Source organism: Colletotrichum godetiae (genome assembly GCF_030913485.1).
Source record: "Colletotrichum godetiae strain CBS 193.32 chromosome Unknown BDP55scaffold_67, whole genome shotgun sequence".
NCBI lineage: Eukaryota > Fungi > Ascomycota > Sordariomycetes > Glomerellales > Glomerellaceae > Colletotrichum > Colletotrichum godetiae.
Window position 1 is genome coordinate 110,771 of NW_026851315.1, and position 21,864 is coordinate 132,634.

The 21,864-nt window shown below is 53.8% G+C and overlaps 6 protein-coding genes across 6 annotated transcripts; 3 read left to right on the forward strand and 3 right to left on the reverse strand.

Annotated features, from left to right (window-relative positions):
• Positions 1-336: 336 nt before the first annotated feature.
• BDP55DRAFT_371519 (fungal-specific transcription factor domain-containing protein) lies at positions 337-3,954 on the reverse strand. The gene is made up of 3 exons (XM_060567101.1): positions 3,785-3,954; positions 3,564-3,734; positions 337-3,432 (listed from the first exon to the last, which is right to left on the reverse strand). The coding sequence occupies exons 2-3, from the start codon at positions 3,662-3,664 to the stop codon at positions 456-458; spliced, it is 3,078 nt and encodes a 1,025-aa protein (XP_060423680.1). The 5' UTR covers positions 3,665-3,734; positions 3,785-3,954; the 3' UTR covers positions 337-455.
• Positions 3,955-6,179: 2,225 nt separating this feature from the next.
• BDP55DRAFT_681226 (fungal-specific transcription factor domain-containing protein) lies at positions 6,180-8,651 on the reverse strand. The gene is made up of 3 exons (XM_060576170.1): positions 7,589-8,651; positions 7,423-7,533; positions 6,180-7,369 (listed from the first exon to the last, which is right to left on the reverse strand). Exons 1-3 carry the CDS (start codon positions 8,153-8,155, stop codon positions 6,515-6,517), a joined length of 1,533 nt encoding a protein of 510 aa, XP_060423681.1. The 5' UTR covers positions 8,156-8,651; the 3' UTR covers positions 6,180-6,514.
• Positions 8,634-10,029, forward strand: BDP55DRAFT_371612 (uncharacterized protein). The gene is made up of 2 exons (XM_060567102.1): positions 8,634-9,328; positions 9,403-10,029. Exons 1-2 carry the CDS (start codon positions 8,986-8,988, stop codon positions 9,954-9,956), a joined length of 897 nt encoding a protein of 298 aa, XP_060423682.1. The 5' UTR covers positions 8,634-8,985; the 3' UTR covers positions 9,957-10,029.
• Positions 10,030-11,335: 1,306 nt separating this feature from the next.
• Positions 11,336-12,421, reverse strand: BDP55DRAFT_371623 (uncharacterized protein). Its single transcript, XM_060567103.1, has one exon. It carries the CDS (start codon positions 12,311-12,313, stop codon positions 11,495-11,497), a length of 819 nt encoding a protein of 272 aa, XP_060423683.1. The 5' UTR covers positions 12,314-12,421; the 3' UTR covers positions 11,336-11,494.
• Positions 12,422-14,615: 2,194 nt separating this feature from the next.
• On the forward strand, positions 14,616-15,876 carry BDP55DRAFT_637424 (uncharacterized protein; the record flags this gene model as incomplete). The annotated part of the gene is made up of 3 exons (XM_060572985.1): positions 14,616-14,914; positions 15,093-15,431; positions 15,549-15,876. 3 exons carry the CDS (start codon positions 14,616-14,618, stop codon positions 15,874-15,876), a joined length of 966 nt encoding a protein of 321 aa, XP_060423684.1.
• A 66-nt stretch (positions 15,877-15,942) lies between these two features.
• BDP55DRAFT_564216 (uncharacterized protein) lies at positions 15,943-17,556 on the forward strand (the record flags this gene model as incomplete). Its single annotated transcript, XM_060570311.1, has 2 exons — positions 15,943-16,261; positions 16,319-17,556. 2 exons carry the CDS (start codon positions 15,943-15,945, stop codon positions 17,554-17,556), a joined length of 1,557 nt encoding a protein of 518 aa, XP_060423685.1.
• Positions 17,557-21,864: the final 4,308 nt, after the last annotated feature.

A 21,864-nucleotide genomic window follows, 5' to 3' on the forward strand; every position in this document is an offset into this window, starting at 1 on the left:
ATAGACTGCATGGGTGTGTTAAAGTACTCCTGCGTGAACATCATGCATGGAAAATTTCCGGGTATCGATGGTGTCTCCACCTACAAATTCGATAAGAAACATATGCCGAAAGCTTTTGACTTCATTAAAAATACAAATTCCGAAAAATAGTACAGCGCCAAAAATGCCTATCAACAACGCTGAACATTACATGACCAAAGGCAGCACCCAGTCTTAGTTCATCATCATCATCAAATGATAGGATACAACGCAAACCACAGCCTGCCGTTAAATTTTGTTCCTGTTCCCGCGCCTAGATTTTAGTTACCCAGACAAATCGCAGCTCGTAACACGCTGCTTTGATTCTTTCTTCCGAGGGTATATGTAGAGTGACGGTCCAGTTCTGCAGAACATTTAGCAAGACGCGATATGATTGTAAATGATTGTGCTTCCGATTATAGCAAAAAGATCCTTAATTACGAGCCTGGATCCATATTGTTGTTTTCAAACAGACCCAATACATCTCCAGGCAGGTATTCCAACCATGGTGGCATCATCTCGTTTGGCAAACCCAATGCTCCGATATCGATCGGGTTCTCAAAGGTAATGACATCCGTGATTGGGCCCATGCCATGCCCAAGATAGGAGTATGTCGCGTTGGCGTACGTAGGATCAAATGCAATGTGCTGTCCGTTGTGATGCTGTTGCGATACCGCATCGTGCATATTGCCAGACGGAGAGACCGATGGCATCATTGAGTGATCATAACCTGCAGAGTTGTGTGATGATGGTGTGAAAGACGTCGGTTGCTGCGGATGTGAAGTTGCAGCAAGCATTGGCCCAGTATTGCGTGTAGAAGGCGAAGTGTGCTCTTCCTGGATGCCTTCAAATTGCAGATGGCCTCTTCCTTGATGAGGCGGGCTCATAGATGATGTCGACAGACGTTGCGATTGGTGAGGGCGCGACGTGTGTCGTATGGCAGAAATAACTGGTTGGGGATAAGCAGTGGCAAAGATGGAATGGGGAGCTGCCTCCGGCAAGCTCTGGCGGATTGGATCATATATCATGTTTCCAGGTGGTGTAGGCGCAGATGTGGGAATGCTGGACTGATGTGGTTGCGTAGTACCGTGATGGCCAGACTGGGTAGCATGCATGTTCTGGTACATGAGCGTGAGGCTGGAATTTGGTGAGTTTGTCGTGCCCGTAAGAGACCAAGCTATTGGCGGCATGTTGGGCGTTGATGGATGCGGGAACCGCCCGCCGATCGAGCCTCGCCGAGGTAGCCGGGCGCTCTCGTACTCTTCGTTGGTGTACGTCTCACAATCCCATATCCCCTTTGACTTCTGATCAAGAGCCGTCAGGATGTACTTGACGCCGCCCCAGTATTTATGCAGTTGCTGCAGGCTCTTGTAGCAACGAGAGTAATTCTGGTTGGCAGCTGATGCTAAGAGAGTGTGCTTTGTAGACATCCTTTGCTCATGCGAGGACGGTTTTTGTCTCTGGCCCTCCATCTTTGGTTCATTTGGTGGGGATGTTTCTCTCGACGTGGGGTTTGATGCGTTCGCAATAGACTCCATGAGGAAAGCGCACGCAGCGATGTACATGGGCTGGGATGTGAACGGGTTTCCTATGAAGCTCTTGGGGTCGATGAGCTCTGCAAAGGCGAGAATATCGGCAATCGTTTTGGCGCTGGACATGGAAAGCTCGCGGCTATTAGGGAGAAGTTGATGCGTGCTCCTTAATGAGCCAAATGGCGTGAGCAGAGTAGGTTGGTGCAGGATAATGATGAGCGCATGGAACCAGAAGTGAAGAAGAATGAAGTTCGTTCCCTGTCCCAGTTTCAAGTACGTCTTGAAGTTAGAGACGCTGAAGTGTAGCCGGGGATCTTGCTTTTGGTAGAGCTTCGTTAGCTCATGCTCCATCCGCGAAAGCTTTGCCCACTTCTCCGATGTAAGGTCGTTTGCGTTGCGAATGTTGTTCAAGACGTCGGATACACGGCCGTAGAGGTGGATAATTTGGATGAAGACGGGGAAAGGCGCAGGCCAACCCGATGCCGGGTCGAGAGTCGATACTGGCAGAGCCAACTCAAAGTCATCATCACGAATGGTCACTGGTCTGCCTGTTCCAGAAGATATCACTCTGTCTAGAACGAAGACTGCCCAGAACGTGTCAGTCCGTTCTTGTTCAACTTCGAGCTGTTCTTCGCGGGTGAGACCGTTGTCGTCCTCTTGGGGACCCTCGGTCGCTCCCGCATCACTACTTGCTTGGTCTCCGTGGCGAGTATACCAAGGGTCTCTTTCTCCTTGATATATAACACCGACCATCTTCTGCAAGCCCAGGTCAACAGCCATGCGGATGGCCAGACCCAAGTACATCCACAAAGCACTGTCTTGATCTGCTCCAAAACCTTCGTATGCCATCATCAAAAGCGCCTGGACTGCACCTACTGATGGGCAAGGAAAGGTGTCAACAGTGGCAGCCTTTGCTCTGTGGGCATAGAACTGGCCTTGCTCTGCATGAGACGCCTCTTCATCTTTGCTGTGCCCGAGTTGTAACGAGTCGGAGAAACGAGCGGCCAATGCGCACACAGCATCGACAAGAATAGGCTCGACTCGCTTCTCTTTGACCATACGGACGAAGTTGTCCTCCTTCAGAAAGGGGTAGTTGCAGCCCAAATGTAAGAAGAAGGTTTTGACCAGGTGTAGAACGAGAGGGTGGACTGGCGCAGTATCGTTAGGGTCGTAAACAGGCAGGTCCTCGTCGGCAACAGCAGCCTCTTCATGCTGAGGTATGCCTGACAGAGCCATCCCCATGGACTGGACTACACTAGAACCTGAGCTGGGAGATGTAGCACCGATAGAGCCGCCAGTACTTCGCCTGCGGTCTCGTACAGACACCACCATCTGCTTGTACCCGGGAACGATGGCCGTTGGCCCGAAGTAGCGAAAGTATGGCACCCTGTGGCGCTCGGTATGGTGCGAGACAGGGGAGCGGCTCTGCGTACTGCGCGCATCGTCGGAGAAGGATGTTGTGCGAGGATGTAAAGGTCGCCCGGGTCGAGAGCTCTGGTCTTGGTCACGAGAGCTATGTTCTGACGAACGTCGCAAGAAGGTCGGCAAGTGGCCTGCGTTGGCGTCGGTGGTGTTCTCTGGCGGTTGTTCGCTTTCCGATTTGAGCCCAGAGAGACGCCGACTGCTGGCAATATTCTTTCCATGTTTCCTCTTGTCGTGGTTTCCCCCTTCTTCTTCCTGAGTGTGTTCGGCCTCGTCCTCGTCTTCCTCTCCGTCGTCGTCCTCGTCACGGTGGGGATCTCGGGTGGCGATGGCGCCACTTGAAGTTTTCTTCTCAATCACTTCATTGTACCCCAGGCAGGTGTGCCCATTCTTGGCGCAAGTCGAGCAGCTGGGGCGCTCGCCGGCGCATCTCGTCTTTCGTTTGCGACAGGTCAGGCATCTGGCGAAGCCCGAGTCAGGTTAGCTTCTGCATGCGAGAAACGATTCATGGGCGGTGACATGCAGCAACTGTGCGAGCAAGGCTGCAACATGAGAAGCACTAGGGGAGCACAAGCAAAGGAGTAGACTCACGCGGCGTTGATCCTGCGTCTTTTTGATGGCGGATGGCCTTGGTTTGTGACGAAGCGGATCTGCTTAGGCGCGGGGGTCGCTCCGTTGACGATGGAGGTCATTGCGCGCAAGGTGAAGGAGCCTCTCAATAGCGACGCAGCATGATGCTGCGCTGCAGTGGGCGGAGAATGACTGGAAGGGTCAGAGAGGGGGACCAAACCAGCAAAGACATTACTGCGTACCTTAGTGACAGAACAGCAGCGGGCGCAGCAAGCAAAGCAGCGGAGAGTGATCCACGTTGGGCCTCCAAGTCAGGTCAGGCCTGGGTGGAGATGGCAGGTGTCTCCCGGCTCTGGGGGGGCAAGGGAAGTTGTAGCGGATTGCTTAAACTGGGGTGTAGCTCCCGGGGCAGAGGGCTAAGTACGGCGTGCCTTGGGGAAAGCTTGGGTTGTGCAGGATGTGAAGGGGTTCTGGTGGAGACGCAGTGCTGTAGCTCCAGATCCAGGCGGGTAGGGCTCAAGCTTCAGCTGAGGGATCGGGTGACGGAAGTCAAATGTATGTTGGATGGAAGTGGGACATGGCGGCGGGAAGTCTCATGGAAGAACGGAGATGTCTTGAGGGCTGTAGTCGTGCAATGTAGAAACATGGCCGTTTCATCCCGTCCCGAGGAGGGGGATGAAAAGAAAGTAAGTGAGTGGTGGCAACGGACGGGTTAGACCACCAACAAAGGGGGGGATGATGGGATGGGATGGGATGGGAGGGGAAAGAAAGTAGACGGGCAGAAAAAGATCAGCAACTTTGGAAGGGCTGGGCTGGTGAGTGGTGAATGGTGACTGGGCAATGTGGCAGATGAGTAGCGAAGGCAACCGAGAAAGGAGGTGACGAAGACGAGCGAGGAAGAAAGAGGGGGGGATGTTGGAGGCACTAAGGGATGAAGGCGGTCGGGAGAGGCGCAGACCGTAGCTAGACGACGATGTTGATGCGTACGGAGTGGTGGGAGTAGGTAATGGCGTAGGTAGGTATGGACGCTGTGCGTCGTCAATGGAACTTGTCTCGTCTTGTCTTAGATTGGCATCGGAGGGCGGCGGAACGGGTTGTGTGGTGGTTACGGTGCTTTGGACGGAATTTCGGGAGAGCGATCGTATGGTGGACTGGACTGGTGGATTGGTGGACAGTTGGACAATTGGTGTTCGGGGAAGACGGGGAAAAGGATCGGGGGGGCAAAGTGGGATGGTGGGAGACGCAGGATGCAGTGTGGACCAGGGTCCTGTCGGGTCGGGGGAGAAGCAGAGGGAAATCATCCACTAAGTGCTTCCATCCGTTGTACTCTGTACCTTATGTTGTACGAAGTTCGGATACCTCAAGTTAAGGCATTATGTTGTAATTCGTAGGAGAAATTTATGCCATTTCGAGGGGCCTTTCCCGACGACCTAATTAAACTACCTACCTGACCTTAAGTATCTCATCCAAAGAAGGAAAGAGCTTTCTTCGAGAAAGGTTCCTGCCTCATCACAATGTACAGTGACCATACCTAGACAACTGCACCTTCCTGCACTCAGCAATTCCGAAGCAATGGAAGGTACGGAAAATTGGGTCCGTCATCCGTCAAGTCGGCATCCGCATGATCATCTCTCCTTCCACATCTTCGGGTCCATTCTTGCATTCCATTCTCAGGAAGGGTGAAGTGAGGGGCTGCTGGCACTGGGCAGAGAAGGTATAAGTGAGCGCTTTGCCAATGGCTGAGCAATCTGCTCAAAACACTCCGTAATACAGGGAATCTCGCATGGGCATAGCCTCGTGTGTTTGGTCAGGAAGATTACCAAGTAAGGCCTCGTGAGTGAAGTTGAGAACTGACCGAAATTGCCCCATGCACCGTCCAAACCTACCTCTCCTCTCTGACTCTCAAGTCTCAACCTGCCCTCCACCGAGTCCCACCGCTTGCACAAGTCGGACTTATCGGTGAAGAGCACGAGACTATTGGAAAGAGGCTGTCGAGAAGCTTCGTCTCGGAGTGTATCGCTTGAGGCAGTTCCTCCCATGCCTACGTTGAAGCTCTTTCCCACCCCCGCCTTGCTTTTGACTCTATCCGATGCGTCGGCCCGGCACTTGCCCAGATCACATCTCAGAACACGCACGTTCGAAGAACTCCCTCACCTCTCTCTCTCTTTCATGTTGCCAACCCCATACTACCAAACGCACTCGTCGAACCTTTCGTATCCCCCATCTATTGCCCAAGGATCGCCACTCATCCCCCCCCCCCCCCTTGATGTGGTATCTATCCCATTCGACCATGCCTCAGAAAAGTGAAAACCCGGGCGATTTGTCTCACCTACACGAAATATCCAACCAGACTTACTCAGACTCATGCCGGTATCCCCTCACCCCTCCTTGTCCACACACCACAAAGGCAATAATAGTGACCCGCTTTACCCCAGATCCCCGAGGCCCGCGTCAGCCCACTTGAGCCCTCGGGAACCACGGGAAGCCCGCGCGGCCTGGGTGGCACCAGTGACGGCACTATTGAAGAACAAAGACTGGGCGGTACTCAGTAAACACGCACCTGGTCTCTTCGTCGGGAGAAGAAGCCTTATCGTACGTATACTGGCATTCGAACTGTAAACGAGGCGCCTCAAGTAGTTGAGTGAAAGTGACTTTGATTAACGCCTACTACAAGGTTATGATATCGTAAAATCTCAGATAAACTCCATGTCCCGCAAGCACACATGCCGCTCCGGCTCCCTTTGGAACTGCTTTCTCATGTCCGACCTCAAAAGAACCGGTAGCGCCGAAACCATCGCCATGTTACCGTAGGCCCCCCCGGGCCCCCATAAGATTTTTTTTTTGTGTAAACCACACCTCCTTGATATGCCTGTCTTTGCTCATTACGTCAAGTCTCATCAATGACTCCCTACTATATAACGGCGGCGACTGGGGATGCCTACGCATCTAAAGGGACATGTCGTCGCGCCTCTTTAACCAAAGACAATCGTGACGCCCATGTCCTCGCTGACCCGCCTCCACAAATCGGCTCCCTTGCCGAGCCGTTGACCGGGCGTGGACATTCCAATGGCATGGTCTTCGTACGCGGCATGGTCGTCAATCATATCTGCTCGTCTCCAAACCTCTTGCGCAATTGTCCAGGCGCGCTGAATGTTCGTCATGCCCTGCCGGCGTTCAACGGCTACAAAAGCCTGTCGGGCTAATTGCCGGTCGCTCGGGCTGATGGCTTCGCATGCTGCCACGAACAGTGGCCACAAAAGAGCCGCCATGGGCCCGGCGTGATTGACTGTGGCAGCGCAGTGGCTTAGTGCCGCGTGTGTATGATGTTGCACAAGATGGTGCCGCCTCGGGTAACCGTAGATGCTGCGATAGAGATACACAAACGCAGAGTGGCGGTAGGCGAGGGCATTGTTGAGGATCGAATGCAGACGAGCACGCTCGGAAACGACATCAGACTCATCTGAGCTCAAATCGTCCATCGTGTCAGCTGAGAAGCCCGGGGGGAAGCTCGGCTGCCACTGCTTAAGTGCGTGCTCAATTGCGTCCGAAGTGGTCTCAAATTCGGAGCGCAGGACGGCAACCTTGGTGAGCTGGCCATTGGTGATGGCTGTCTGCAACTCAGTCTTGAGGGCAAGGAGATTTGAAAGGCGGTGAATGATAGGCCAGAGAGTTGTAGAGAAACCGAGTAACGTATCGACAGAATTGAGAGGCGATGTAGTAGGAGAGTCAACCGGTGGGAAGGGTATGAGACAGCCTGTCGCTGGTGCGGTGGAGAGGGGAGCCGTGCCAAAGGAGAGTGCAGCAATAACGTCGTAGAATCGGAATGCCTGGTAAGGGGGTCAGCCGGAGTGCTAGACAGATAGAGGTTTGGGAAACCTACGCGTTCAAGGAAGGCTGTGGTTGGGTCAGTGTTGTCACTGCTACCACTCATAATTGCAATGGCACCCTTGAGATGGCCATCGACGATATTGGACCGGCCCTGCTGCACAAGCTATTGATCGGTCAGCCAAAGGTGTCTCGACGTTGTCAGAAGCAAAAACACTTACTACTTCGTAATATACGAGCAACATGATCGTGGCCAGAAGCTCGTTCTTATTTGCTTCCCCGCCAAGCTCAATCAACCGAGCCAAGCCCTGGATGGCCTGGTTGTGGAAATATACCGCCTTTTCTTCCGCATGACCACAGCCTCTATTCTCCAAGTGTGCACTCGCGAGCGCATAAATAGCGTTTGTGACAGTCTTGCTGCTGTGACACAGCGGTAGCACGAGCTGTTGGAATGGGTTTCCGGCTTCCGTCTCTCGCAGCACTATGAGGTGTGACATAACGTTGGTGAAGTGGTCAACTAGTGCCCGTCGGTTCGGCCGTTCCGAAAACTCGGAGAACGTAGGGAACAGGAACTCAAGACGCGGCGAAGCCACCGGAACAGGCGCGATCATGGCTAGATCTGGGTGGCGCTGTGCCCGTGTGACTGCAAGATTTTGAACCGCATCCTGCTGGATAGAGCGACGGCATACAATTTCCTCATCTGCATCTTCCAGCGAAAGATTGAAAGCGACAGAATCAACCGGAGAAATCAGCGGAGCGTCGTCTTTGTCATGGTGCAGGCCGAACATCTTCTTGAAGTCGTAAGCCAGCGGATCGGCGCTGTCTTCCGGCTCCTCTAGAATGGCCTCCTCCACCGCTCCATCGTCTTCGTCATCCAGAGCCTCCTCCTTCCAGCGTCTAATGGTAGCATCGGGGGCCGAGTATCGTCGAATAAGGGCGCTTCCGCTCGTGAGAGATGATGAGTCGGAACCGAAACCGGCGATCGAGTCACGCTTCTTGCGTTGTCGAGGCTTAACTGGTTCGTAGGAGCACTCCTGACCACGCTCGGCGCATCGAGAGCACTGCGGGCGGGATTCGTCGCATTTCTTTTTCTGCAGGCGGAAAATTTACAGTTAGAACCGTTCCACAGGTCACTAAGAGGGCCACTGTCGTGATCCGATGAGAGGTGATTCCTTGAAATGGGAGGCCCGTACCTTTTCTTTGCTATTCAACGAAGTCAGTTAGGAGCTTGAAACATCAAATTGGAGAGGGGGTTGTTGGGGTTGACTCACCAATAAGTACATCCTGCATGAAGCGAATGAGTTCATGTCAGAGATCGGCTCGAATTATGACCAGTGAAGGGAAGTGTGTCATGGCGGGATAAAAGGGTGCGAGATCTGGGGCAACATCACGGAGCCATTCGAGCGGCAATAGGGAAGCGTGATCGGGTAGCGAATTGGCCCAAACGAGAACCACTTGACTGGCGGGGGCGGGAGGAAACAAAGCGGAGGCAAAGGGCAGAGGAGTGTTTGGGCATCGACTCACCTGATCTGGATCGTCTCTTGGGAGCCTTTGGCGGGGCGAGTTTGGTATATAGCAACATGATGCTCACGAGCTGGAATCTGCGGCGCGCACAGGCATGGCGGTTCTCGAGATTGTCGGAGTTGTGTTTCTCTCAAAAGATGTGGTATATGGACGAAGTTGCCCTACACCTACATCACGCACGGAGAGAAGGGAGAAGGCCTACCGTAAGAGTGTGTGGACCGAGGCTACTTGGCCTAGAAGACGAACGAAGACAGGCTTTCACGATGTCGGGGAGGGTTCCGCAGTAATAGGTGACGGTCGGGGGCAGCGGGCGCAAGGTGGTGCTGGTTTTGCTGGTGGTGCCTTGTGGGATGGAGGGGTGAATAAGGAAGGTAGAGTGAGAAGCTCGTGGGGACTGGAGTACGGCGACCAAGTCCGTGTAGTGGGTGTCTTCCCTCGTCTCTCTTTTTTCCCTTGCCTCCGTTCCAGCCTAACAATGCTCCTTGCCTTTTGCTTAAGAATCGATTTGTCGGTCTAGTGCCGAGGGTAAACGGGGTTGAACGAGGAAAGCTTTTCTCTCTTTCTGGGTTCTTGTTCTCGCCCTTTTTCGACGGGGCCGCGAGCTTGGGAAGACCAGGGGCCGGGGGCCGATGCGCTGAGGTGAGGACCGGATTCGTATTGTTGGTCCGTTCTCTTAGGGTGTGGGGAATGGGGAATGGAGGTGGTGCCTCTCTGGAGACTGGAGCAGACCGGCGAGATATGGGGAATTCGGAGAGGGCGGAGAAGGAGAAGGAGAAGAAGAAGAGTCGAAAGGGCACTCGTGCGAGTCAAGCAAGATGTCGGGCAAGAGCTAGTTCAAATAGCATGGAAAGAAAGGAGGCAGAGTCCGAGACGGCGAGAAACTTCAAGAGGCAAATGGGCAAAGGGGCTCGTTCAGCCAGGCGTTTTTGGCGATTTTTCTCCAACAAAGCCCACCCCAAAAGCACCCAGAATGGGCCCAAGGTCAAGGTCGAATCCCAAGTCGCGTTGGCGTACCGGGCGAGTACCCAGCGGTGCCAGCCAGGCCCGCCGCCCAAGAGCCGGTGACGGCGGCGTCCTTCCCAATGCTGACAAGGCCGCTGCCATCACGCACATCGTGACCAAGAGATCCTGGGAGGCTAAGATGTGCTAGAAGCAGAAAGGTGGAGAAATCTGCGGGGTTACAGCGGCGATTCCTGGTGCGGAGATGGGTGTCACAATCTCGGTCGACATGTCTGCAGCCCGTTGCTCCAGTCCGGTCTCGATGGTGGTGCACTGGTATCTGTGCCTGTTCTCCGTTGGTGGTATGTAGTTGTTGTGAAGGTGAGTCCCTTTCTCTCTGTCTGTGTGTATGGTCACTGGTAGCCGTAGGGAAGACTTTCCCTGCGAGGTGTGAGCGAGAGCAACGCCTGGAGAGGGTGCACAGGTACACCACTGTAGGTACGCACACTTGTTTGGATGTTGGAGTAAAGGGGGGAGCTGCCCCATGACAAGGTAGATGCTGGTTGGTAATAATTTGTTAATGTGTTCGTGAGGGGATGGCATCTGAGCCAGGGAGCCTTCAAGGAGTGCTGCCTCGTAGTGTCCAAGTACTCTCTCGAGCCCAGCTAAACCACGGTGAGTTGCAATGCAATGTTGCGCTGTGACGGTTCGACCACGATGCTGCCAATTTCTTTCTTCAAATTCCGTCCTGCCATAGTCTTGTCAACTCAGAGAGCCGAGTTCATCGCCCGGTACTGGGCCAAGGTGACCTGTCGCTGCAAGGCATCTGCCACAGCTGCCATGCCGCGCCCCCGGGATTTGACTGCCATTGTGTCGAATGTCCGATGCCAGCTGCCAAAAGCGCGTCTTTTGCCAACCACCGGAAGCCGAATAGAGCAGAAATAGAACAGAATGAGAAGGTGGCGTGGCATAGCGTTCTTCGTAAAGTTCGTATACGGTCATCCCAGCTAGAAAGGAAGCTAAGGCGACGCTTCTGCTGCTTCTAAGCTCCGGCTAGTCGCTGAATCTGCCACAACTGCTCCGGCTTGCGAACGGCTCTGCAGTCTTCTGCCGCATTCCTTTCGGTAGCGAGCCAGAAACGTCATGCCTCCTTGTTGACGGTCAATGGTTGCCCGTCTGCCTTGCCACCATTGCCTGAGGCCTGATGATGTTCACAACTCCCTTGCAGGTCAGGTCTTGCAGACCTCGATTGCGGTTGGACGAATACCATCGGTACCTGTGATTTGGACCCTGCAGCATCCGGCAAAGTTTAAATGGCGTAGTCGTTCAGACGGCTCGGAACTCTGAATCTTGCTGGCTTGGGCTCCGCATAAGCATTGCTGTAATTGGAGACTGGCACGACTGATTGTCTCCGTAGGGTCGCCAGGGCTGCGGCTGCGTTGATTAATTGGGCTGGAGAGGAATGAATCGAGTCACTTGACTCTGTTGGTCAATCCACCAATCGAACCGAGCTGTGTCCTTCATCAGTCTGCCAGCGGAACCGAGATGGTCACTGCTCACTTCATTTCCCATGAGCCGTGATTGTTTTGGAACAAGGGGGCCTTGAACTGGCTGGCAGCCTGTATTTACTCGGCCTTCACTGTGACATTGTCGAGCACCTATTGTCATCTATCGGGTATTATCGAGCGCATGACGGCAATCAGCGATGGCAGTTGGTCTGAATGCCGAGACCGATGTGAGGGTACCAAGCCCTGCATGTATCCCCAATGGCCCTGCTGCTTTTTGCCTCTTTTTTCATTGAATGCAAGCATTTGACGAGCACGACGAGGTACACGCTTGTGACGACACGACTCGAGCGCTATGTTAGCTCGGGACATTAGCTGTGGTTGGGACACCACAGACACAACCACACACGCACACACACACACACACCCCCATAATCCTAGAGGTAGGCCGCCAAGTGATGAAGAAGGTTTTCTTCCCCGCATTCTCCGAGAGCTCAACCGCCGTTGATCCGTCCAAGCCATGGGGTAGCGTGCCTGGAGTCTGGAGATGACACAGACTAAGTATGGTGGTGACGGTGTTCTCGACTGCTTCCAGCCGCTTCCCAGCCGGGCAACATTCAGAGTCCCAGACGGGCCTCGTGTCTCCGATGCTACCACATGGCGCAGGATGGGATGGGTGCCAGGTAATAGGTGACGGAGAAGAGACGGGCTGACGGGACTCTGGGTGCGGGTTACGACGCTTGCTAGTGGCAGGATGAAGAGGTTGTCGGTGAGGGGAGCGACTTGAGCGGTCAGGGTGATCTCTTTGAACGTCTTGCCTGCCTCAGCTCTCGTGCTTGCTAGGCGCCATGTATGCCTTAAGGGGACAGAAGACAAAGTCGCCATGTCCAGCAAGGCGGAAGTCTCGAGTCCCGTACTTGAGCTGTACCAAGATGTATCTTGTTGGTTGCAAGTGCCCAAAGGGACGGTGGTAGGCATGTACTTTGCTAGTGCCTATGGTTTGGTAAAACCTGGCAGTGTACTCCGTACTCCATAGGCATTGCATTCTTCGAGACTGGAAAGCTGCCGTTTCCCGTGCCCTGTCAGGCACTGCTCACTTTTGTACGAAGTAACCGTATGGAGTACGAATACACAACAAGCACAGGGCAGAGTTTGGCTCGTCTCTTTGGCGAAAGACAGAAGCGAAGATGAAAGATGAGACGAATCCGGGGAAGGTCTCCTAAAGCAGAATTTGTAGCGGTTGATCAGCGGAGCGTCCTGTCGATATTCTGGGGCCTCTGGAAGGGAGCGTCGGGCTGCGGGCAACCGGCGAGAGCATCCAGCGTGAATGGAGATGAGGGCTGGGCGGCGGGTCGCAAAGAAACCCCAAGGGACCAAAGCCCACCTCCGGCGGACGATTCGACTCCACGAGCCCACCGAAAAGGTGAGGTTCCCGCCGACGGTGTTTCCCACGCGCTGTCCAATCGCATTGGGCATTGACAACCAAGACTGAGCAAAGAGCAAAAGTTCTGCCCTCTTTTTCGCCATTCTTCCGTCGATATTGCTGTGGAGTTGTTCCTCGCCAAGGGCTGAGACTTGGTCCTTGTTAGGTAAGGGGAGGAGAAGTGTTTCTCCTAGGGTTGCCTTCTATCACGAGAGTCTATCCGCATGATTCTGCAGGTCCTAGCCTGAGGCTGCCAGGAAGTCTGGTGGTGGGGGGCAAGGCAAGCACGGTGAAATTGCTCGTCCTCGCTCCTTCTGTTGCTGTCAGTCACGGCTGTCTGGCACCAACTAACCAATCGACACCGCAGGTGCATGAAGATCAAACATTGCGGAAAGTGCGAGCAATACATACGGGCAGGCACACAGGAAACGGGAAGCACACGTGGAAGGGAAGCCCGCACCTGCATCCGTGTGGCGTGTCCGCTGCTCTTTCCTGCTCTTTGGGTGTCACTGATCAGTACCTCACTCCGTTTGCTTCAGGCAAATGGGTACCTTAGCCTGAGTGCCAGATCGAGGCAGGCGTTGTGACTTTTGCTGTGTGCTTGTCGCGCCTACGCCTTGTCCACGCCTTCCTCGCTCGTTCCCATCGGTGATCACGCCGATCTTCTCCCCTTCTACCTTCAGTGCAGGCACGCAGTTTATGTTCCTTCCGTTGGAACTTAGACCACCGTCCATATGGAAAGACCAGGGGATGGGCTTTTCTTTCATTCTCCACAGCTACTGCCATGCCGTTGTGCCTGATATGATTTATTAATAGTCAGCGAGTACGTGCCTCCTCCGGCACCGAGGCCGTGTCGAGCGTACCTGCACGGAAGAAATCAAGCCAGCAACTTGCCTTCTGCATCTTCACTGCCGCGAAGAGCAAAGGGGAAACCATTTCGAGCATCAGTCTCTCTCAAGCTCGTTCACGGATAGGAAATTCTCACCAAGCATCAGAATTTGATCCGCCGCCTGGATTCCAAGGTCCTCCCTGATACCAGGCAGTCGTCATGCCGTTTTCTTCGTGCCACCACATATCCGGTGAATCTGCTTCGGTTCCTGTTCTGAAAACTCGGTGGGCTCTTGATCGAATGATATCACTGTTCCAAATGGCCAAGTTTTCATCTGATGAAGAAAATAGATCCGAGTGGATGGTTCGCTCGTTTGCAACTTTCTTTTTTCGTCCCATGTCCTGCATCATCCAAACGCCAGGTCCGTGCCAGAGGCAGTCAACTTCAGCCGTTGCTTGCCTCGAGCAGCCACAGCTCACCTTTCTCAAGTTGAAGCAATCTAAATGTGGCGGATACCCCCGATTACGATAGTTGCAAGTCTGCAACACAACATCTTCGCCATCTTCTGTGCAGCCCTCGAAGCTTCACAACAGCACTCGCTCGCTACCTTGGCACTGGCTTCGCTCACAACGTTGGCCTTGCTTCTCAGACCCGGTCGGCGCCTGGGGTGCCGATAGTTCGTGAGACACGGGAAATCTGCAAGCATCAGCATGGGGGTCCAAATCCATGTCTTGCTTCTGTTTTCTGGAATATGCAGCGATCCTTGCGGCTCGGATATTGACTAGCCCATTCAAAGCCACTGGTTCGCTCTCAAGAGTCTTTTCGAGGCTACATCGCTTGTCGAGGGCTTCGACTACCTGCGGCTCCATCGAGTGATGATTCGCCTTGCCGGATATCTTCACAAATAGATATTGTGGAAATCTGCATATGTCCCACCAAGAAGTCTGAGCCGCGGGAGAGAAGCAGTAGAGTGAATGCTCGTCACTGCGGACGTAACAAATCTCGTTCGATACTGTTGGTCGTTGGTTATGGAAGCGCTGGCGTTGGCTCAGTGTCGCATTCACTCGGAAACAGCCCCCAAAGACGACCAAGGACGGAACGCCTTGCAGACAGCAACTCCAAATATGCGCATCGCCAACATGTTGCCCACTCGCATCTACGTCCCGCGGGCTCCTCCAGCGACAAGCCGCTACTTTGCATGCTTGCTGCCCAGCCCTTTTTCTTTGAGCTGCCGCTCCTGTTGGCTCCTTGTCGTTGACTTGCAGCTCACACTTTCGTCTCATTGGTGGCCTTCGACATTCTCACCACACGATGCCCACTCTGGACGGTAAGACAGGCATTGTCGTGCCGCATCACCGCATACAGTGTCCGACCAGGTCGTCAGCTGCTTCTTCTCTATTCGCCCCTTGAGTCTGAGACCAGCGGTGCCCAGCATACTCGCAGCAGTGGCGGTGATCAAGAGCAACCAGAGAAAGCGCCATTTCTCAAATACCCTTCCACCCTAGTCTTCCTACATGTTGCTATCGTGGCTTCTCAGAGGCTTTTACCGTTCTTTACTCTCGTCCCATTGGGAGAGATTCACCCCTCGCTTCTCCCGTCGTGGGCAAGTCCGTTATCCAGAGTGCTGACACTCTGACAAAAAAGCCACTTTCGAAATCCCATCATCCCAAAGATGCCCCCGTGGAGCCAGCTGCGAGCCACGGCCCTCCCATCACACATGCCCACAGTCTAGGGATTCGTCCATTCCCCTCCCAAACAGTCCATGATCGCCCCCTTTTCTTCCATCTTCATCTGCATCCACCCGCTGTCGGGTCGATCATACCTGACGGAAAGAAGACAGGCACGTACGCGCGGTGTTGATTTCAACTGTACGCCCCTAGCACGAGCTATACGGCTGAAGCGTTTTCAAGTTGATGATATACGTATTGTTTAATCACTTTCTCGTCTGCTTCGCTCCTCAGCCCTACTGCTGTGCCTCCGATCGCCGATTCTTCTATCGCGGGGTGTGGCTGCTTGTGGTTCTGCGGTGCTGTGCTGTACACCCGCTCAGCCCCCCATACACACTTGCAGTTGGGTCATCTCGATCCTCCGCGCTCCTCAAGGCACCAGGATAACTTACCCTCTTCACAACCCACCCGGCAGCTCACCAAGTCACCCAAGTCGGACGATCTTCGAAACGCTCCTTACATCGCCGCCGATCTCTCGAAAACCTCAAGACTATCGCTCATTCTATCACTCACGCCCGAGACTGTCGACAAAACGCTCGCAGACCCGGAGAATCATAGATGATCGGCTGATTCCGGAGTCCCGTTGTACCACTCAACACCTGTGCTAATTTATTCGATCATCGCCACTATGAGGGTGATTGCTTGCTCGCTCTGCGTGCTATACCTAGGGGTCGACTTGTTAGGTGGGGTAGTAGAGGGGGCGGATTTCAAGAGACGAGATGGGGTGCATCGTCTGGAGAAGGCGCACGTCACAGTCTTTCACGATCTTAATCGAAGGGGCACAACGACTTGCGCGACCGGATACTCTTCCTGCGCGTCAAGCTTGGGTGGAGACTGTTGCGCATCAGGCTATGCATGCGCGACGGATTCTTGCTACGCGACCACAAGTGCACCGCAGACCTGCGCAGGAAAGTCTGGATACTACCAGTGTGATCCAGTCGTGGGTAGTGAGTTGATTCGGATCAGAGCCCTTCTTGTATAGTGAACTGACGCAGTTTGTTCAGCCGGCTGTTGCCCAGAAGGATATATGTGTGAAAGAGGTTCAAACTGCGTTCCGGCGTCTGGAGTAATGTACTCTCAGTCATGTCCGGCGAGTTACTACTTATGCCCAGCTAGCTTGAGCTACGGCTGCTGTCGAGACGGACTCGGCTGCGCTGTGAGCGCTTGCTACTCGACAGAGCCCTCAACTGTTACGGAGACGACGACGATCACTACGACGAACAATGCCGCGCAGGCAATAACCACGACAGTTACCGCTACTGCTGTACTGACACCCTCGAGACCTACCACGGCACCAATAGTAGCGACAGGGGCAAGCGATCCGGACCAAGTTGTGTTCAAGTACTATCCAAGCACCGTTCCCAAAGAGCAACCTATCCCGAGCAGCGACGACAGCAGTGATGGACTGACCTCGGGACAAATCGCGGGTATCGTGGCTGGAGGAGTTGGCCTGCTCATCATTGTGCTGGTGACAGCGTGGATCATCATTCGTCACCTCAACAAGGTTGTCCAGGCAGTCGAGACGAGCAACAAGGGAACTTCCTCTGGGGCCAAGTCACGTCCCTCGATGTATGAGTTCAAACCAACCCCGTCAGAGGTTGATGATTTGAGCATAGACCCGCTCATGATGTCTCCTCGACCATCACACCGCAGGCATGATTCTGATACGACCGTCGACTTCACACCTCCGTATCGTGGTACTCCAGGCTCTATCGGCGACTATCAGGCAGTGCCGCAAGGCTCGGGATCCGATCGACACGCCAGCTACGACTCGGCATACACAGGGGGCTACTTCGATGTCGCGCCAGACAGAAGTCAGCGCGCCAGCCAGGGGTCGAGCGCGTGGATCGGTTTACATCGTGGAAGTACGGATTCACAAGGAACCTACGCGCACCTTCGCCACTGGAGCAATGCCAGCGAAGCAAGCAGTGATCACGGGAGCGCGGGCACTCGAACGCCACTCCAAGAGCTTGACTCTACGCCGTACGTACCAGAGTTGGCTGCCACACCCGTACCAGATGCTACCGCAGAGACGCGTCGCCGGTCAGGGAGTGGCTTATCGGGCATGAGTCGGCCGCCTGCCGTCCATCAGCGGAGAAGGAGTAGTGAAGGCGGTCACGGCAGAACGAGGAGTGATAGTTCTGCGCCGGCTGGGCTGAGTGTCGTGAACGAGGCTTCAGAGCTCATCGGCCATTACGGCCCGACGGATCGAGCGAACGGCCAGACGTCGAACGGAAAGTGAAGCTATGATCAGTCCGTCGCATTTCTGTCGACAATCTCTGATGTTGACCACATCCCGGCGCAGGAGCTCGTCAACTCGGTACTGCGGAATGAGTCACAGTATGAGGCTTTCAAATAAACACAAAATTTGGAGTTGGAGACGGTATCAGACTAGGTTGTCTGGCGCCGCAGGACTGGGGACGATTCCATCTATCATTTGGCTTTCTTTTCTCTGTCAATCGGTCTAGACATGGCCGATCTGGTGGTACTATGTCCTACACGACCTGATGGGTCTTCGTGGCTTTGGCGGAGAGGCAGCTTCATCACCATGGGAGTTCGAGATTACTTCTCTGGAGGTAGAGGTCGGTTGCTTCTCGATCAAAGCTCGTGACTCGATAATCCCTTCTGTGGAAGGAATGAAGGAAACGGAGGATGGTCGGTGACCGCTCAGGGCTGGGGAATATGATAGAGAGCGGATGGCGTTTCCAACGGCAAAGGATTTGATGCCAATTGATGAACCTTGCCGCGTCAAAGCTGCGGAAAGGTGGGCTTACTCTGGCGCAAAGTGTTTGGTTTTACTTCTGCTCCGTCAAAATACATGATACCTTTTTTTCCTTTACTTTGTAAACCCGTCCTGAGTATTCCGGCTGCCCGCTTCATCTTGCTTCCCACGCGTTATCCAAGGCATATACGGAGGTAATATCCTCGATGGGTGGTAAGAGAAGGAGGTGTGATATCAATGCGAGTTGCAGGTATTTGGGATCTTGAGACTTTAATGACGGGTTGTGGTTATTAGTATCGCCTTTGGCGGAATGTGAGGGCCTGTGAAAAAGACCAGGCGGAGCAATTGTCGTCTACGGTATCTCTGAAGCGAGGGTTCTGTGCCATGAGTATCAACACTAACGTCAAAGGAGCAAGAGTAAGAGACGATGCCAGATTCATCTGCACGACCAGCGGCTCCGGTGCTTTACCTGCGGGGTATAGAGAAGTAATACAAAACCAGCGTCCAAGTAACCCAAGTCCCAAGCTTTTCCCTCGGGGGACATCATCGCGAGACTGGAGGCTCGTCGGAAGAGAAGAGAGGTTCCAATGCTTAGATGGGCTCGGGAAGAGGCGAACGCGAGGCTTGGCTGACGATGCATGGTTCCCCCCATTCTATACCTACTGTCGATCATATCTGATGAGATGGTTACCCACATCAACCTGCTCGTCGGGGAAACACACTCTCTCGCTTGAGAGTCGTTTCTAAGGCGGCATGCGAAGGTGGGGAGGCGGGGAGACAGCTCTCCCGCGGATCAAAGCATATCGGCTCTTCGGGAACTCGCACAGAGCCCAAATTCCATTGAAAGAGAATCCTCATGTTTCTGCTTCCGTGGATTTGTCTCGGGACAGACTCCTCCGTCAATCAGATGCGGCCTTGATCAACCCCTTGGAAGTTGGACAGACGCACGTTGCCTTAGACGGAGCGTTAGTCCGTACCGGGTGTACGTGCGGGGGAAGTGCATGGTTTGTGGTTCGAGGCTAGGGGAAAGCGGTGGAGGAGGAGGAGGAGGAGGAGGAGGAGGATGAGCGGGGGAAACAAGCTGGGGATGGAATGGGGTTAAGATTGAGAGGGCACGAATTTGCTTCGCGGAGATTTGATGTCCGAAGAAATATTCTGGGGAAGCTGGTGAGGGGGAGATGGAAACCTGGAAGACACGAGAGAGAAATATCACAGCCGGGTCAAATGAGCTTGCTTAGGAGGAGGACCGATATACTTGTTGTTGCTATCCACGCTTGCGCTAAGTAGATGAACTCGAAGCCGTGATCGGTATCGATGAAGTGCCTATCTGGGCCGCAAGATCAGGGCGGTCCGGGAGAGGCAGCATGTGGACTATCCTTAAGATACTGCGATATCGATAGGGATTTCAAGCAAGAGATTGTCTGTAGACAAACCCTCCTATATGTGAGCTGGTTCGTGGCGTTGCCATACCATTTGATTCTTCCACGCCCTGGACATCTTGGCTTGAGGCACAAGATTCTTACTGCCCGTCCTGGTGTGCAGAACCTTCAAGTTCAGGCATCACAAGAGTAGAAGCGGGGGCGGGATTGAGACGAGCGACATGACTGGACGGCTTAACCAATCTTCCAAGATACACGCGTATCTTTCTGAGGATTTAAACCTGGGGGGCGAATAGGCAGGGGTTGACACCGGCCAACGGTGAACAGAGCAGTGAGCTTCACGATTGCGACAACGTGCTTCTGTCGCCAAGCCTCATGAGGGTTGCTAGGACTCGGAAGACTAATCTACTTTCCTCGTTCACCGAGAGAAGCCCACCTCGCTTGTGGGCTGGCAGAGGCTGTCATAGTCTACGAACACACGTGCTACTAGAGCCTGGGTCAACGACCGGGAGGTGAACATGTGCCCTGAACGAAGTGAAAAGTTGGCTTTAGCTTCTCCCTCTCGTTTCTTTGTGTTTTCGCAACTCGGCGAGCCGGAGATGGGATGTGTGGGCTTCTTGCTTGACCTTAGGCTGTAAACGGGAATGATGCGCCGATGGGGGCTAGCCTTATTGATGGAGTTGAGCCAGGGGACAGAGAAGATCGAGTCGCGACCGGGGAGGAGGACGAGAGTCTAAATACTTGAATTATCAAAAGTCTTCGGCTGCCTATTAGGTGTCAATGCCCTGGGAGTTCAATAATAGTTCCTGACTGGCAACATCTGGCCTGTCAGCCACGTGCTCCTACAGAAGGAAGGTCAATCAAAACAACATAACGGCCTTCCTTGCAAAGTAAGGAGAAATAATGATGCTTAAAAAGCTCGAGAGAAAAAAGAAGGAAAAATCGGGAACGGTGGAAATTGGGAAGCTTAGTCCAGCAAAAGGCCCCAGCCGGCGCGGGACCAACGAACCAACCTCCACCCATCTCATCGGGCACGCCCCCCAATGCTCCAGCTGCCTCTTTCGGTGAAGCGGGCTACTCTACGGAGGTGCGTCTCAATAGTCCTTGCAGTCGCTGCCAAGCCCCAGACCCACAATTACTGCCCATCTGAACCAATAAGAGCCTAGGGATTGATCTTGACCCACTTTACTTACTTTCCCCCCAGCACTGCCCATAGCAACGATTTTACCCCATACACCGCCATTACGATACTACCACTAATCCTACGATAATATCAAAACCGCCAAATCGCTACTTACTACGCTGCTCTTTTTTCCTCAGTATGGATCCTGAGATGCCGACAAAGAAGAAGCTAGATCCAGGCGTCAGGGCAGTGATTCTTGCTCTACGAAGTCGACTTGTTGGGTGGACTGCTGAACAGGTCTCTCAGGCTCTAGAAATTCCAGTTCGAACTGTTTACGACGTTCTTGCCCGCGCAAAAAAGAACGGATTCGACCCAACTGCTCCTACCTTCTCGATTGAGCCCGCCCATTACGAAGATGCCCCCCGAAGTGGCCGTCCAACCAAACAGACGAAAGAGGTCAACGATGCCGTCATCCGCAAGGTCTGCCGCGACCGGTATGGGCGTGAAAAGAACTGTACTGATATTGCTGGGGACCTATTAAGGGACGAGGGCGTTGACGTATCTGCAATGACTGTTTGGCGAATCCTTCGTCGCTATGGCTTCCACAAGACCAAACCAACCCGCAAGCCAGGCTTAACGAAAAGGATGCGGCAAGAGCGACTTAAGTGGTGCCTCGACCACCAATACTGGACCCTCGACGATTGGAAGCGGGTTGTATGGTCAGACGAGACCGCGGTTGCCCTCAACCACCGCCGCGGTAGCTATAAGCTCTGGCGTCGCCCAGACGAGGCCTACTCTAGGCAGTGCATACGAGAGAGGTGGAAGGGTTATTCCGAATTCATGTTTTGGGGGTCTTTCTCATACGATTCGAAAGGGCCGTGCCACTGTTGGATTCCCGAGACTGCTGCTGAGAGGAAGGCTGCCGACGCAGTGATTACCGAGCTTAACGCAGAGCTCGAGCCCGTTCGACGTCAACAGTGGGAGCTCGAGAGTGGTATGGAGCGAATGGGCTTACGGAACCAACCGGGCCGTAAGCCCCAATTCAATTGGAATGCGAAGTCGGGCAAGTTAATACGGAACGGCAAGGGCGGAATTGACTGGTACAGATACCGCAAAGAGATCCTATTACCCAAATTATTCCCTTATATCAAAGGATTACCTGGTAATCCAATCGTACAAGAGGACAAGGCACCCGCTCACGACCATCACTTCACCCACTATACGTACAGCCTTTTCGAGATTACGAAGCTTCTCTGGCCGGGTAATTCGCCCGACCTCAATCCCATTGAACCTTGCTGGCCGTGGATGAAGAGATGGACCACCAGG

What these genes read in the sequence shown, in the direction of transcription:
- BDP55DRAFT_681226 (XM_060576170.1), bottom strand. Translation starts at nt 8,155, where the DNA reads ATGTTCGGCCTGCACCATGACAAAGACGACGCTCCGCTGATTTCTCCG. An exon ending in TGCTCGTATATTACGAAGTA is followed by an intron (nt 7,534 to 7,588) that starts GTAAGTGTTTTT and finishes ACCGATCAATAG; the next exon opens with CTTGTGCAGCAGGGCCGGTC. An exon ending in CCACAGCCTTCCTTGAACGC is followed by an intron (nt 7,370 to 7,422) that starts GTAGGTTTCCCA and finishes CCCCCTTACCAG; the next exon opens with GCATTCCGATTCTACGACGT.
- BDP55DRAFT_371519 (XM_060567101.1), bottom strand. Translation starts at nt 3,664, where the DNA reads ATGACCTCCATCGTCAACGGAGCGACCCCCGCGCCTAAGCAGATCCGC. An exon ending in AGACGCAGGATCAACGCCGC is followed by an intron (nt 3,433 to 3,563) that starts GTGAGTCTACTC and finishes GGGCTTCGCCAG; the next exon opens with ATGCCTGACCTGTCGCAAAC.
- BDP55DRAFT_371623 (XM_060567103.1), bottom strand. Translation starts at nt 12,313, where the DNA reads ATGCCTACCACCGTCCCTTTGGGCACTTGCAACCAACAAGATACATCT.
- BDP55DRAFT_371612 (XM_060567102.1), top strand. Translation starts at nt 8,986, where the DNA reads ATGGCGGTTCTCGAGATTGTCGGAGTTGTGTTTCTCTCAAAAGATGTG. An exon ending in TGTAGTGGGTGTCTTCCCTC is followed by an intron (nt 9,329 to 9,402) that starts GTCTCTCTTTTT and finishes ATCGATTTGTCG; the next exon opens with GTCTAGTGCCGAGGGTAAAC.